General features: G+C 36.7%; 1 protein-coding gene and 1 long non-coding RNA gene across 2 annotated transcripts; both read right to left on the reverse strand.

The window, feature by feature from the left end:
• Window positions 1-776: 776 nt before the first annotated feature.
• On the reverse strand, window positions 777-6980 carry LOC107738664 (uncharacterized). Its single transcript, XR_001639914.1, has 3 exons — window positions 6823-6980; window positions 2617-2778; window positions 777-1418 (listed from the first exon to the last, which is right to left on the reverse strand). It is a non-coding gene; the product is annotated as an uncharacterized LOC107738664 (long non-coding RNA).
• A 2212-nt stretch (window positions 6981-9192) lies between these two features.
• Window positions 9193-9586, reverse strand: LOC107738665 (chromobox protein homolog 2-like). Its single transcript, XM_016550445.1, has one exon. It carries the CDS (start codon window positions 9573-9575, stop codon window positions 9318-9320), a length of 258 nt encoding a protein of 85 aa, XP_016405931.1. The 5' UTR covers window positions 9576-9586; the 3' UTR covers window positions 9193-9317.
• Window positions 9587-16948: the final 7362 nt, after the last annotated feature.

A 16948-nucleotide genomic window follows, 5' to 3' on the forward strand; every position in this document is an offset into this window, starting at 1 on the left:
CTTTAAAGACCAGAACATGACCGTAATGTGAACAGATCCACAAGCTAATTACAGAATCACTGGAGTAATTTTGTGTCATTACTGGCATTATGTTGTCTTGAGCGTTATCAAACACAAACCCAGTGCAGGAAGTGAGGCCCGCGATCTTTCCTGTTCGGAGAGATTTTCAAAGTGTTTCTTTTTGGTGGAAATGAGGGCGGCAACAGCACAGAGGACAGAGGGGGCGCAGTATTATATTTATTAATTTGATATTATATTATAATAACATGACATTGGTGTGTACTTACAAACAATTTAATCATATTAAAAACAATGGTACGATGTAATGTATTTATTAATGACTGTTTACTTCAATAAATTAGTTTGGAAAAATAAAAACCCTGAAAAACAGTTTACTTAATTGAGAATTACTTGATGGTTATATGCCATTGTTTTTTATTTGTTATTAAATGTACAGTATTAACATGTAACTTTTTAATAAAGTTATTATGGTTTTAGTATTTTGTTTTATATTATTATATTTCATTGTATTCAAATATTCATATAAATATTTAACTTGTGTTAATCACATTGTAAGCTTTATAAATCAGAAAAAACAAAGGTGCAAGATTCTGTACTTAATGCATTTTGAATTATGTAATCAAATTAAAAACAGTGGTATGATGTAAAACTATTGATTTATTGTCATGACTGTAAGTATTAAAACACACACACACACATACATATACAGTATATATATATATATATATTTGTTTTTTCTTTTTTTTCCCCCCAAAATATAAAGATATTACACAAATATATACGTAGTTTGAGATTGTTGGTAGATGGACCTGATTACATCAGTTTTGTGCCCTAACTTTTTGATACGAATATACACAGAAAATCAGATTTCTGCTTTCCTGTCCAGGTACCTGTGATTCGTGTAGTCTTGTAACCATGACGTGGCTGTTGGAGATGATCTCTACTGATTAATCAGCTCTGCATTTGGTAACACCCTGAAAAACGCTGACAATCTTTAAAGACCAGAACATGACCGTAATGTGAACAGATCCACAAGCTAATTACAGAATCACTGGAGTAATTTTGTGTCATTACTGGCATTATGTTGTCTTGAGCGTTATCAAACACAAACCCAGTGCAGGAAGTGAGGCCCGCGATCTTTCCTGTTCGGAGAGATTTTCAAAGTGTTTCTTTTTGGTGGAAATGAGGGCGGCAACAGCACAGAGGACAGAGGGGGCGCAGAGAGAGCGTTTTAGCACTGAGATGAGGCTAACGCGATCGGACGGCTTCACTGAGGCGAGAGAGAAAGAAGGAGGGAAGAGAAAAGAGACATGCGGGGGATGTCGAGGGACCTCTGGGACGCTCTTTCTGCTTTTAGGTGAAACCGCGGCTCCACTTGTACCTGCAGCACCTCCTCTCTGAGGAAAAGAGAAAGAGAGAATGCCAAAATGCTGAAAATAACAATGCAAAGACAATTTTAAAAAGAAAAACAACAACTGCATGTTCAAATGGCTAGAGAACCTGCGGAAAAACATACATTTCCATCAAATTCCATGCTGGTCCACACTGGTTTATGTTAATTAGGGCTGGTCAACCTAGTAAAACAGCATAGTCTTTCTTGTGAAGCTGACTGACAAAGGTAGTGTTGCTGGTTAAGAACAGAATCATACTTTATGCAAGTATGTAACAGCAAAAAAAAATAAAAAATTACTTGAAAAACACTTTACTTAATTGAGAATTATTTGAGGGCTACATGCCATTGTTCTAAATAAATCTGTTATTTATGCTTATATTTACTTATTTATTTTTAATATTTATTAAAACTTTTAAAATAAAGTTATTTTAACATTTTTGCTTTATATGATTATATTTCATTGTATTAAAAATATGTATATACATATTATAAATAAAAAATATACAAATATTATAAATCTAAAATATTTTAAATATCATAAAAGTGCAGGTAGCTAACAATAGATGGAGGACCAAAACACTGTAAATTTAATTTAATTTATTAATCAATAAATAATTAATTAAACCAATTAAAAATGATTTATAATTAAAATTACTTTAGGAAATAATATGAAATAATGTATTTTATCATAGGAAGAAATTATGATTTATTATTAAAACAGCAACTTCTGGAAATATTTTTATTTAAAGAAGAAATAATGCTTTATTATTAAAATGGATTTTAAAAATAGCATGTTTATTATGGGAAAAAAATAATTGAATTGCAGTAGTGGTTTTGTGAAAGTGGATATTAAATACTGTGTTTTCATGGAATATTAAAAAATAAATAGAGGTATATTTATTTATTGGTTTAATTATTTATTGACTTAACTGTTTCGCAATAATAATTGCTTTCATTATTATTAATAAATTGTATTATTTCATTTAGAGTATTTTTGTCCTTAATACCTGTAAACATGTTTGTTTACCATGCAGTAGTAGTACCCTCTGAATGTGTTCTGATGCATTTATGAAAGCAATGTGAAATCACGCTTGTATAGCAAGAACATTCACGTACATTCAGTATGTTTTGGGCCGAAGAAGCCTTCATACCAAAACACAACAGCAGTGTCTTTTCAGCAGGGAAATTAGAAATTTGGTGACCTATACAGTACTGATTGCTGATCCGTTCCACGCAGGCTTTCTCCTCACCGTGAAGAAGCGAAGAGCTGTCACTTTCAGGTAGCAGAGGCTAGAAGATGTTAGAGGTGTGACATCATGTCCAGACACCCGCGGCCTCCTGGGAGTCTGGCTGTGGTGAATCGCCTGGAGGAGAGAAAGAGAGGTGTGATACACAGCCTGATCAATCAAAACAAGAAGAATAATAATAAAAACCTAGATATATGATTGGTACCAATTTATTTGGCTGATGCTGGATATTCAACTGTGCATGATAATTTCCCATATTTTTACATTTAGATTACCTCTGCTGTCATCTAAATTTTCCCTTAAAGTTAATAAATAAAACAATAATAACACTGTGAAATGTAATATTTTGCAGATCTCAAAACGTATATGCATTTTTCATACTGTACTTTACAATGTTGTGATGTCTAAATTTACTTGTAGCAGGGTTATTATAGTTAACCCAAACTAAAAATAAAAGATTAAAAAAAAAAACATTTTTGTTAATTTTAATGATGTACTACAGTAACTAAAACTGAAATAAAATTAATTTATTATTAAAATCTTAACGATACTAAAATAACACTGGCTTTCTAGCATTTAAAATTTATTTTCGTTTGCAATATTTAATTTTAGTTTTATTTGGAATTTACTAAAATAACACATAATTTTAAAAATACCAAAATTGATTACATTTACATGTATTTAGCAGATGCTTTTATCCAAAGCGACTTACAATTATTAAATATATTTTTATATTTAACATTTATAACATGAAAATAATTATTGGTTTATAATTATTGGCCGGAATTTAGAAAATCATCGGACAAAATACTAACATTATCACAGTTGGTGTTGTCCTTCCATAGGAAAATCCATAAAGTGTCTTTCCTTCTTCTCCGAACAATGGAGTTGTCCTGTCTTTATGCTCAGGTGTATAATTCCTCGGCCTTCCCTTCCTTCGATGACCTCACTTCCTGTCTTTCTTCTCTTCACACTTCCTGTTCGGCAATAGGTTTGTTTTTTCCACAAGCTGCTTCTGAAATAGAAAGTTTCCATTGGGAATGTCGTCCGGGGCCCCGTGAATTCAAACAGTGGCCTTGAGTTAAGACAGGCTACGACTAAACTAGCCATGCCAACTTTATCTTTTACTTCACGGTAGATGGCAAGCGAGCAGAAACTTTTCTTTCCGAAGCCACAGTGCTGTGAATGATTTAGCGTCCCTGCGGCGGTGCTGCTGGGAACAGCAGGGCTACACCGGCGCAGGCTTTAGAGCTCATCATTTATGGAAGTTCAGGGGAGAGAGAGGCTTGTTTTGACCCAGCTAGAGCTTCCCGGAGCTGGAGAGCATGAATAAGGCATGTTCAGCCTCCGCTCTGTCTGTATGGTAGGCCTCGGACGACGTGATGGAGTCCAGGGAGGAACAGGAGGGGCCGGTCACAGGAAAACACACAAGGGGCCACACGTGAGGCATGTTGTGACTGGGAACAATGAGGTTTATTTAGCATGACAGCAGCAGCAGGAGATGCAGTGAACACGAGAGCTTCAAGCAGGTGTGTGTCCTGCTGCCTTCAGATCAGTGGACGGCAACATGTTTAGCCAACGACTGCTGATTCTAATTCTAATTTTACTTCATTAAGGAAAGTGATCTTAAAGGTATAGTTCACCTAAAAACTCTCATGTCATTCCAAACCTGTTTTAAATGGCTCATTTTGGATCTCTTTTGCATCCAATTACAATGAACGTGGACTCAAGCTACAAAATAGAACTCAAAAACACCATAAAAGTAGTCCATATGATTTGTTTACTATATTCGAAGTCATATGATAGCTTCCTGACAGAAACAGACTGAATTTAAGCTGTTAGATTACCTTTGCCATCATCTAATGCTCAATTAAGTTAATCTTTACAAACATTGACAATTTAACTAATGTGATCTTTAGCAAATCTCAAAATGATGATCTCTTTTTCATACTGTACACTTTAGGTTTTAGGTTTAGCATTTACTAAACATAAAGCAGCATAAAAGTAGTCCATACTATTTTTTGCACTATATTCCAAGTCATATAATAGCTTTGTGTGAGAAACAGACTGAATTTAATTCAATAATTGTTATTCATTGAAAATCTTGGCATCTGCTTCTATTAGGGTTAATGAGACAACAGCGATTCATCAATGAATCATTCTTTTGAATCAAATCTTTGAAAAGAATCGGTTCATCTGTGTGCAGAGACACACAACCAGTCTGCATAATTTGTTCATGAATCAATCTGATTCGGTTCACTGATTCAATGATTCAGTCACAGCAGTTGAACATTACTTGTGAATAACTTTTTCTTCAGAATGTTTTGTTCTGAAAAGAGATTTTTTAATGTATGACTTCAGAAGACTTGAAATACAGTACACAAGTTGTATGGACTACATTTAGTTTTTTGTTTTTTTTGTCCTGACATTGATAGTACTTGTATTTCATGGAAGAAAGAAAGTAATTTTGGTTTGAAATGACATGAGGATGAATAAATTGTGACGTAATTTTCATTTTGAACTGTTCCTTTAAGGGAGCCTGATGGGCATCTCTGTCGGTCTCTACAAAGGTGGACACCATATTTCCAACATTCAAATGCAAAATTTTAGGAATCAGTCATTGAAAACTCAATATTGATTCATCACTAATCTGATTATAGTGATGGGCATGCAGTGTCTATGCCAGTTACAGCACTGCTCTCTGCCTTCACATTTAAGTGCTGTGATTTGTGAGATGAACATTTGATTACAACAAGGCTTTTCTCTCCTTCTCTGTTTTCATGTATCTTTGATGTGCATTTCATTTTTTTTCTTTGGTTCGCTCTCAGACCCAGCATAACACGCACATAAGGAGGTTTTTAGCTTGGGTTGGGTAATGAACTGTAAGATTTGACTGTGTGGAAGAAAAGGCAGTGAGACGGAAGACGGTCCCTCTTGAGGGCTGCTAAAAGCTTGCTGTCGTACAGCCTTTCTACCGCCACACCCCACCAGGGCAACGATCGCTGAATCCCACGCAGATGCAGTACACCGAACCCACACTGACAGGATTTTGTTAGGGTGACCATAAGTCCTCTTTTTTTTCCCAGACAAGTCCTGACCGGGATTCTCTCCTAAAATGTCCGGTTTTGGCTTTGCTTTCCTGTTGACATGCTCTCTACAGTCCTCATACATTATATTATATGTACATGTTTTTGCATCGCTTTGACTGTTCTTTGTAGGTCCCACCTTCTCACACGCCATGATTGGTTGATTATGTACAATGCCTGCATGCTATTGGTCAAACTACTTTTCAGTCATTACCTTAAGCAAGTATGAAAACAATAGGAAAACAAAACCTGGTTGTTTTATGCAATTTAGAAATCCCAGCCAGGACATGTCTGGGAAAAAGAGGACTTATGGTAACCCTAATTTAGGAAGACCAGCTTCACTAATACTAGCATGAATTTCGTGTTGATTTGGTGAACTTTTCTGTTGAAGCTTGTTGACCAAGTAACTAGCTTAAACAGAAACATTTCTTTGATCAACCAGCTTTACTATGACGATCATGTTGGTCCTCCAGCTAGACCAGCACCAAACCATTTTAGACCAGCATAGAAATTAATGCTGATTTATATAATTAATAAAGCTAAACTGATAGAGCATGGCACTGGGAATGCAATATGCTTAATTTATGACTTGACAGGGTTTCTATGGTTATGAAAAATCTGGGAATTTTAAATGTGGTTTTGCAGACTTGAAAAAGTCATTAAAATGAATAAAATCTTGAAAAGCGTTTATACAAAATGTAGTTTTCTTATGTTCAGCTAGAATATTTCATTAGATATTCAAATTATTTAGTTTCATTGTCAAATGGTTTTTCAATTATCCTTATCCCGAAATCAATAACAAGACATTGAAAATGTGTGGGAACCAAGGTTGTGCAAAATTCAGAATTGGCTCTATTTCAGTTCATGAGTTGGGATTTGAAGTGCATTGGCTAAACTAAACAGGAAATTTAATTGGATTGACAGGAAGAGGAATTGTAATTCAAAGACATTTAACACAGGTGATGCATTCTGGGAAATGAAGTCAAATTCAATTTTGAATTGGGCAATTTAAAAGGCATTCTCAATTCAGTTCTGAAAAGTGCACAACCCTGCTGGGAACCTCACTTGAACTTACTGTTGCTTTGGAAATTGTACATGCTGGTCTTTTCAGCAGGGACATCCATCAAAATCTGCTTAGTTTTCTCAAGTTTGGACCAGGCTGAAAGTCCATGTCTGTGATCTTTCACTGCTATATCAGGTGGACGCTTCAGGGGGCCAGTGTCTCTCCAGCCACGACTGACAGCCAGACCTTTTAAGGCAGAAAAAAGACAGAAATGATCAGTAAGACACACAAATGAACTCACCACTGTATGGACACACAAGCCTTAGCTGGGACTGATATTTCTCTTCATGCTTTGATGTACATGAGCGCCTGTCCTCCCTAAAAGGACAGAGAGGACCTATTAGCTCAGAAATAGACCTTTAAAATCCTCAAGCTAATAAAAGACTTTCAAGCTTCTTGACCACACGGGTTTACAAGACCCAGATCTTCCATGCCGATAACGCAGGATTACGTAGTAAACTCCTGCTTCCATCTTTTTTCAGATTATCCTTTTAAGTCAGGGTTTTCTGGTCTTTATATGAGTTCGATTTCGTCTCTCGCTCTCCGTCAGTGTGTTTTATCAGCTGACGAAGGGCTGGAGTGCTCAACTGCTGATTTGTTGGAAAATAAACACTGACGGTTTAATTTATCTCAGCTGCTCCGGACTCCATAAAAGGTCCTTGGTCTTCTGAAAGTCATTTGTTTACATTTGAGCTCTTGGACGTTATGTTAATATGAGAATGGGAATAGAAAGCCAATGGGTTTCGTAAAGAATGTTTAAGCTTTGCTAATCAGCAAATCTGTGCTATTCTACTCATATATCACATATCTGGGTGAGGAATCATTCAGCGGGCTGGTTTATTTAGTTGATGTGTGTCAACAGCTTTGAACTTCTGTGTCTAGTCATGCTGAAAAGCAGAGGAAAGAGATGTTTATGAATTGTTTGGGAGGAAATGAGGAGAGGGATCTTAGTTAGGTTCCCGCATCAACTTTGTCTGAGATGTTTCGGCCAAAATCATACAAACAGAAACAAATAAGCCAAGAGATACAGTAAGCATATAGAGTTATAAAATATATGCTTTTATTGCTGGTATCTTCCAAAACTCTAAAGGAGATACATGTAAGATTGTTTCAGGAGAAGAGAGTTTCAGAAGACATCTCAAGATTTCCTCAGATCTCAATATGAGCTCAAATATTCTTAGACTGAGCTATGCCATCCATATTGTTTTATCTCTCTGTACTATATTGTCTCAATTAATTTTTATATATGTATTATTTATATGTTTATTATTTATGATATAAATGTAATGCTATATATCAAATACTAACATTGTAATAATCATAGTATAGTATAAATAGAAATACTATTTTTATAATAATACATAAATAGTATAATATAAATAATTTGAATACATTTAATTAAAATGAGTGTATATAATAATATATTATATATAATACAATACACATGTATTTATTGCATATAGATATTATGTAATTATTGTTATATATAATTATTAAATAGTAATAATACTATTATTTAATATTATAATAAAAATTTATATAGAAATATGAAACCTTTACTTTCTTATGGCTGGTCTTGCTGTTCTTACAAACATCTGAGAGTTTGTATACTTTAATGACAGACTGATTTGTATTAGGTAAATTTCTCTATTTAACCTCGTTGCTGTCTGGAAGAAACAAATGAGATATTATTTATGATTATGGTCTTATTTGTGATTTTACTTTCCTATAGTTCTCTCTTTCTCAGGGAGATTTCACTGGAATGGTCTCCCAACAGCTTTTGGCAGCAGAAGTTCAATGCAGAGAGCAAACAGGGAATTCACCTTAAAAGGAGCCAATCTTGAGTCTCTATAAACCCGAGAGAGCCAAGAGTGTATATACAACTGCATGAAACAGTTTACAGTCACTCCAGCACTTCTTAAATAGATACTTGACGTCTGTTTTTCCTGAGTGTGTGTGTGTGTGTGTGTGAGAGAGTGATAGGAAAGTAAAGCCATGCAAACACAATCTAAGAGACCTCTGTGTGTTTTTATAGTCCTGTTTTTACAGTCATATATATCATCCATTGTCTTTTTACTGTCTGATGCACAGCTTACACAACAAAACACTCACTGTTGGGCCACCAGACAAGCATGTGATGAATTAAACTTTGAACTCTGCAAGAAAATGACTTCCTTAGTATGTATGTGTAACGAGGAGGCTAAAGGCGAGTGAGAATCCATATGCAGAAGTTTATTTAAAGGGCAATCCAGAAACAGCGTCAGAAAGGCAGTAGTCTAAACACAGTCAATCAGTCCAATCGGCAGCCAAAACAGAGGGAAAATCCAATAATCAGAAGTAGAATAAAACAGGCAAGAAGTCATACACAATAATCAACAGGCAATGGTAATAGAATGCTCGGTAAGGCAGTGAGACTGGCAATACTTCGCAGAGAGTGTTTGGGCAAGCCATGCTTTATGGCTGCCAAACAGGAAGTCACCAACGAGGCAGCAGAGGGAGCGTGACAGTCAATACTCGGGCGAGGGCTCCCTCTGCTGGCCTGGCATTACAGAACCCCCCCCTCTAGGAGCGACTCCTGGCGCTCGACGAGGACGTCCCCGTGGTCGTGGAGCTGGTCGGTCGGGTCTGGCTCTGTGGAATTCCTCGATGAGTGATGGATCCAGAATGTCAGGTGCATTGACCCAAGATCTCTCCTCAGGCCCGTAGCCCTCCCAATCCACCAGATATTGGAGCTGACCCCCTCTACGCCTAGAGTCCAGCAACATATTGACCTTATAAGCAGGTGATCCGGGCAATCCAGAAACAGCGTCAGAAAGGCAGTAGTCTAAACACAGTCAATCAGTCCAATCGGCAGCCAAAACAGAGGGAAAATCCAATAATCAGAAGTAGAATAAAACAGGCAAGAAGTCATACACAATAATCAACAGGCAATGGTAATAGAATGCTCGGTAAGGCAGTGAGACTGGCAATACTTCGCAGAGAGTGTTTGGGCAAGCCATGCTTTATGGCTGCCAAACAGGAAGTCACCAACGAGGCAGCAGAGGGAGCGTGACAGTCAATACTCGGGCGAGGGCTCCTAATGTGTCAAGTATTCATTGGCGGACTGCAGGCTTTCAAGTTGTCTTTGGTAGCCTTTGAGTACCTCGCTTGTAGCTCCGAAACTTCCGCTGGATTCAAGGGGGGCGAAGTATTCTGCAACGAGGAGGCTGAAGCCGAGTGAGAATCCATATGCAGAAGTTTATTTAAAGGGCAATCCAGAAACAGCGTCAGAAAGGCAGTAGTCTAAACACAGTCAATCAGTCCAATCGGCAGCCAAAACAGAGGGAAAATCCAATAATCAGAAGTAGAATCAAACAGGCAAGAAGTCATACACAATATCAACAGGCAATGGTAATAGAATGCTCGGTAAGGCAGTGAGACTGGCAATACTTCGCAGAGAGTGTTTGGGCAAGCCATGCTTTATGGCTGCCAAACAGGAAGTCACCAACGAGGCAGCAGAGGGAGCGTGACAGTCAATACTCGGGCGAGGGCTCCCTCTGCTGGCCTGGCATTACAGAATGTCACAGAAAAATGACAGATGTCTAATTTTGTTGGTTGAAGTCATTCTCTGGGCATCATGTGAGACCAAAGGGCCTCAGACAAACACCAAAAACAATCACAGGATTATATGTGATTACACCTAAAATTCTTTAACAGCCTGAAAAAAATCACTGTTAAACCATCCTGAAATCCTGGTCTTACCTGGTTTTAGCTGGTGTAGCTTGGTTGTGTGCCCAAAATCCCTCTAAAACCATCTAACCAGACAAGCCTGGGCAGGTATAAGGCCCGAAACCAGATAATGCTACATGCAATCTTAAAGGTACAGTGACAAAAACAACCTGTTAAAGGGTCAAGAGAGGTCAGAAAATGATCATGAAAATAAAAACAACAAAAAATGAAAATAAAATTATTTTTGTGCAATATCCTAGATGGCTCATCCTGACAATTATACAAGTAATTTATATGATATTTTACCTGGGGTTTAAACAAAACCAAACAATTTGCCACAGCAGTGTTAACAGCTATAAATATGCATTTTACTGGTAACCATTCAAGGCAACATTGAAATTCAACATGAATTTGAATATTTTGTTTTGACACGAACCACAATGACAACAAAAACACAATGTTATGCTCTTGATTTAAGTTCCAGACTGGGTGCCTCATCCTGATAAAAATGGAAATGTGGTTTAAAACAGGAACAAATTTAGGCCTTAAAGGGTTCATATGATGCGATTTCAATTTTTCCTTTCTCTTTGGAGTGTTACAAGCTCTTGGTGCATAAAGAAGATCTGTAAAGTTGCAAAGACTAAAGTCTCAAATCCAAAGAGATATTCTAAAACCATCTTCAGACAGACACAAAACTGCAATAAGAGGTTCTGAATATTTTACATGCAGCTCTGTGGTACATCAAACACAGCTGACAGCACTGTGAGATACAACGCACATTAAAGCTTTCAGTGACATTTTCAGTTGAACTGAGTTCATATTTACTTTGATAGATTTAAAAATGTTCATATTCCAAGTTAAAGTTAAGAAAGTTTGCATTTAAAGAGTATTCGCTTTCATTCACCCAATAAACTCAACACAAACTGAAATCATTGAAATTATTGTTTTAACTCGTAATTAAGCAAGAATATTTCTCTGATGTTGTCTCAAAAGATCCTCTGAGCAAAAAAGCATTTTTAGCAGTATTATTGGATGTTTAATAATGCATCTTCACAATGTTCTGAATGTTTTCAGCACTGATAAACCTCTGCACTATGGAAGTCAGTTTCTGCCACAGAATTCAAATTAAAAAATAAATTGTGACTTTTTATTTCACAATTCAGATTTTTTTCTATTCTGAGTGAGATATAAACTCGTAATTCTGAGAATGTCAGAATTGTGAGACAAAAACTCTATCCACTTTTTTCTCACAATTCAGACTTTTTGTCTTGCAATTGTGAGTTTATATCTCACAATTCTGAGCTTATACCTCACACCTTATGACTTTTTTCAGAATTGTCAGATAAAAAGATACAATTCTGAGAAGAAAACTTTGAACTGTGAGATATAAACTTGCAATTGCAATTACAAAAAATTAAAAATAAATAAATTAATAATAAAAAAATTCAGAATGACTTTTATTTTTTATTCCATGGCAGAAGCAAGCTTCCATACTGCTCATACACTGAAAAAATAAAAATTGGTGTAGAAACCAATTACTTAAATTGCTAGTAAATTTTACAAACAATTACAAAGAAACAAGCAAGCATTGAATTAAACCTAAAAATTCTTAATTAATACTGAAATGTTATTTTTTTTGTGAAATATATTCTAACAATCTTTATTTACAACTTTGGAAAATAATTTTTTACAGTGTATAACACGGATGTTCTGCCTGTTTATAAGCATTAATGCTGTAATCCCGAGGCCGTGTAAATCGCAGACCAGAGCGAGAACATCACGCCTGCCTCTGTCAAACAAACATGCCTGATTTGCTGTTCTTCTCGTGTAGAGATCTGTACACTGTCATTTTTAACATAACATAGGAACAGAGCTATACACAAGCTCGATTTATAGCGGAGAACACGAGCACATGGGTCCGGAGTTGACGCACCATTCCTTTTGCTTATTCGCTACTCCTTAAAAAAACCAGAATCCCTCCGTTTGTTTATGAACTTTTACATCCTTCGAATTTTATTACTGACCCCCTTAGTGACCCCTGCAGCTCCTCTAAACACTACGGGGGTGTGAGTGCTCTCATTTAGGTCCTCTTGCTGTTATCTCTGTGATGATGAAGAATGTTCGGGGTTGTTATTTATACTCCTGGTGTCTGATAGTGAGGTGACGGTGGCAGACGTGTTTATCTCTGCCAGCGTTTTCTTGATTACGAAGGGGGCAGGGTGGTCTGCAAAAGAGATGCAGACCCCTGGTGGGACACTACAGGGTAAAAGCAACGCCCAAATGACGCCCTCTGATAATTAGAGTGTTTATCTGATATCTCAAATAACTGAGAAAGACATTTGCAGACTGATCTAAGGAGAGATTCATCTTAGACACAAACCAACTGCTACAGTGAATTTTTTTTTTTTTTTAATACTCAGAAATTGCTAGTAAATTTCACAATTAATTATAAAGAAACAGCAAGTATTATGGAAGGCTGGTTCTGCCACAGAATAATAAAAAAAAAAAACAGTGGCTTTTTAACTCACAATTTAGACTTTTCACTATATATGCTCTATTATATCTATCTATCTATCTATCTATCTATACTCAAATGGTCAAAATTATCAGATAGAATTGTCAGTTAGAATTCTAAGGTATAAACTTGCATTTCTGAGAAAAAAAGTCAGAATATAAGATTTTGTTTTTCTGCCACAGAAAGGATAAAAAGAGACATTTTTCTGCATTGCAAGTTTAGATTTGATCATTCTGAATTTTTTCTCACAATTCTGAATTTATATCTCACAATTATATTTTTCCCCCTCAGAATTGTGAGAAAAAGTAAATTACCTTTAAAAAATTTTTTTTAAGTAGAAACAGTGAAATCATGTTTTCTTGTAAAACATGCTCCAATAATTATTGTATTATTTACATCTTAAAAAAAAAAAAAATCTTCTTTTACAATGTACTTTTAAATACTGTAATGTAAACGATGAGGCAGGGCGACAGGGAGCATCCGGAGGTCCTAGGTGGAGCAGATGGTGCCGGCGAGCGACGCAAAGATGTGGATCCGGGAGGCCGTGGTGGAGCCGGAGCGACCGAGGACTGAGGAGGAGCCGAGGGGATGGTCGCGGCAGGCTCCGGCTCTCCGTCAGCGGTGGGCTCGGGCATGCGCTCTGCACATCGGGGAGATGGTGGGCTGGGCACTGGGTCGGGTGTGGAACTGGCGAGATTCTCCTGGGAACAGGCGGGGGACAGAGATCCATTTCTCGCCAGAGTCCACTCCACAAAGGCGGCGAATTCCGCTCGGCGAATTCCATCTTCGGACAACGGTGCTCTGTACGTGGGGGTGAGGCTGGCATCATAGAACGCGCAAAGCACGTCGTCCGGGTAGGCGCTCGAGGACCATCTTCGGACGACGGCGCTTTGCACGCGGTGTTCAGGCTAGCGTCATAGAACGCGTAGAGCACGTCTGGTATGGTCCTCGAGCGAGCGCTCCCCCTGCTCCAGCAGGAGGAGGAGGAATTTGACGCGAAGGAGGGGATCCATAGAACACAACGGAAACAAGACACTGATGGAAAAAACACGGAAACAAAAACGGAGGGTAGACACACGGAGGTTACTGTTTTTTTTGGGGTCGGTTCTTCTGTCACGAGCAGTGCTTGGAGGAGCGCGGAACGAGGAACAAGGAGACGTGGAGTACATAAACAGTCTTTAATCCTGGGAATGACAGGGGAATTTCACAACATCCAACAAGTAGAACCGACAAAGGAAGACTACACAGACTGGGGCTAATAAACACAGGGCAATCAGGGGAACACAGGTGCATGGAATCAATCAAATGAACACAATTAACACAAGGAGAAACTGGGTCACGGGGAGCAAAACACACACAGACAGTTCAGAACCCTGACAGTATGAGGTCTGAAAGAGGCCTTTTCTACATCTCAATGAAATTCGAAAACAGAATGCATTTGTTAGTCATGGGTTAATCAGTGACTCAAAACACATTTAGCAACACTCATGAATATTTAGACCTTGCAAAACTTAAGAATAGAAAAATAAATCAATAAATAAATACTTTCATAACTCAAACTGGCTGAACTATGCAACAATTTAAATAAAGATAATTACTGAAATGGTACATGTAAATCTTCTGTACAGGGAGGGACTGTAAATAAACACACTACAGCTGTAATACTACAACAATTGTCAATATTATCAATGAACAGTAAAATTATATCAGAATATCAGTGACTAAAGATGTAAACCGCAGCTATTGTGCCATCTTTTCCTCTTCACATATGAACTAGGAAGGTTGGAGATTGTTTTAGTTAAGCAGTATGCGGGTAAATGATTGTTAAGGCCTGAGTCTTCTCAGAATCCCGGCAGCAGGTTTTTGGTCTCTGAGTAATTGTGCTCCAGTACAAAGTCAGGAAACCAGTCATTCCTGCACACACAGGCTGAGTGTGCATTAACACACACTCCGACACACTCACAAGCACATTTTCACACACACACTTCAGGCGGAAACTTACTTCAGCCCTGCCTGTGTACATATTAGACCAGTTGAATCACAGACTTAAACACACAGACAGGCCTGTGAGCCCTGGATCTCTACAATTATACATATACTTGATTTGATACAGGTCTGTCATTAATAGAAACACAGTGAATGATGATCAAAAACAACAAACTGTCCTTAAAATAGTCTATGGTTTTATGTATATATGTTATAATTATAATGAAATATGTATTTAAATGATAATACTTAAAAATTATATTACAGGTCAGGATTTGAAAATGCCTCTTTCATTCAGAGAAACACACCATATGATGCTCAAGAACATTAACAAGGTAGTTTATGGCCAATAATGATAAAATAACAATGAATACATTTAAATAAATTTTATAAAAATTATTTAAATATAATCTATAATAGAATAGAATACAATACAATATAATACAATATAATTAAAATTTAATTTAATAAAAAAAATCTAACTTATAATACTTTCTTACAAAAATGTAAATTAATAGTCAGATTAATATTATTATATATTATCATTTACCATAACATAATTGTTGTTGTCATCTTTATATAACTTAATACATAATCTATTATTTAATTTTAAATATTATGAAAAAAGTAAGAAATTTAATACTATAATATTTACAGACAAAATGCATTGGTAAAGCTTGTTCAAGTTGTTTTATAGCTATCTGATTTTGTACAAAGCAGCACTGAAATTACAAAAAATAAGGAGCATTAAATAAATATAGAAATGAAAAACTGTGTAAAAACTATGTTTCGGTTTTTGTTTGTCTGCTTTAACACAGGTCAAGAAACTGTCAGTTAAATGCTTTAACAGGATCGTAAATGTTTCACACTCAAGCGCGTTTACCATAAAACATGCGGGGGAAATCAAGAGTCTGTCACAAGACTGAGCTGAGCACGTCACGCGGGACAGCCGTGAGATCTCACAGACCTCAGAGGATATTTAGATAAGTAATGTGGAATATTTAATCAGAAACTAAATTTGTGTAACCCATATCCAGCATTTGCGTCACATGTGGACAGAACAAATTCAGTTCATTTTGGTAAAGTGGGACCAAAACGCCAGAGCAATAGTTCAGCCAGTTAAAATGTGTGTAAAATCGATTCTGTCTCACATTATAGTCAAGGAAATCGTGGCATTTCATACACACATATACATACACACAGCTATGAACATTCAAAATAAAACCTACAAAAACTCCCATGACCCCTGGAGTGAAAGGCATAGCTATAAATACAATTTTCAACTGTGCAGTACAGAAATTAAGAAAAGGAAGGGGTACATACAGGACTGTTGTCGATGCTGTTCCGGCCACAATGATGAGGGGCCCACCAAGGTCCTCTGTGGTATCATGTACCCATTGGGCCAGAGGGAGAGGGGGTTCAGCCGTAAAATGCTGTCCTGGGCCTTATGGATTTTAGCAGTGGCCCTGGTTAGATGAAAAGACAGAGTTAAATGATCTGTAGGCATGTTTCGATATGTTGTGTTTATGTAAAGATATAAGATCAGAGAAAGAGGCAGGGTTAGATGATTCATCCAGGGTTAGGTGATATGATTTTGTTTATAGAGTGAAGTGAGGAAATAACAATAAGCAGAGTCAGATACAGTGGCATAGGCTGGTTGATAGAAGCAGTGTTTAACAGGATTGTTAATTAAAACTGAACAAAAAATGTCAGTTGAAATATATATATATATATATATTTTATTTTTTATTTTTTTTAAGTAAACTTACTTTATTTCAGATAGTTGTTTTAAAAACAGACGTTTTCATACTGAATATTTTTTGCAATAATTATTTAAACATTCCATTATATTGTAACCGATATTTTGATATTAGAAGCTCTTAAAAGCAAGAAACTGGCTGTTCATGATAGTCGCCAGTGAAGGGTTTG

The sequence above is a fragment of the Sinocyclocheilus rhinocerous genome, unplaced genomic scaffold, assembly GCF_001515625.1.
Source record: "Sinocyclocheilus rhinocerous isolate Xijiao unplaced genomic scaffold, SAMN03320098_v1.1 scaffold2149, whole genome shotgun sequence".
In the NCBI taxonomy this organism is placed as follows: domain Eukaryota; kingdom Metazoa; phylum Chordata; class Actinopteri; order Cypriniformes; family Cyprinidae; genus Sinocyclocheilus; species Sinocyclocheilus rhinocerous.

Coding starts and splice junctions, on each gene's coding strand:
- LOC107738665 (XM_016550445.1), bottom strand. CDS start 9,575: ATGTTGCTGGACTCTAGGCGTAGAGGGGGTCAGCTCCAATATCTGGTG.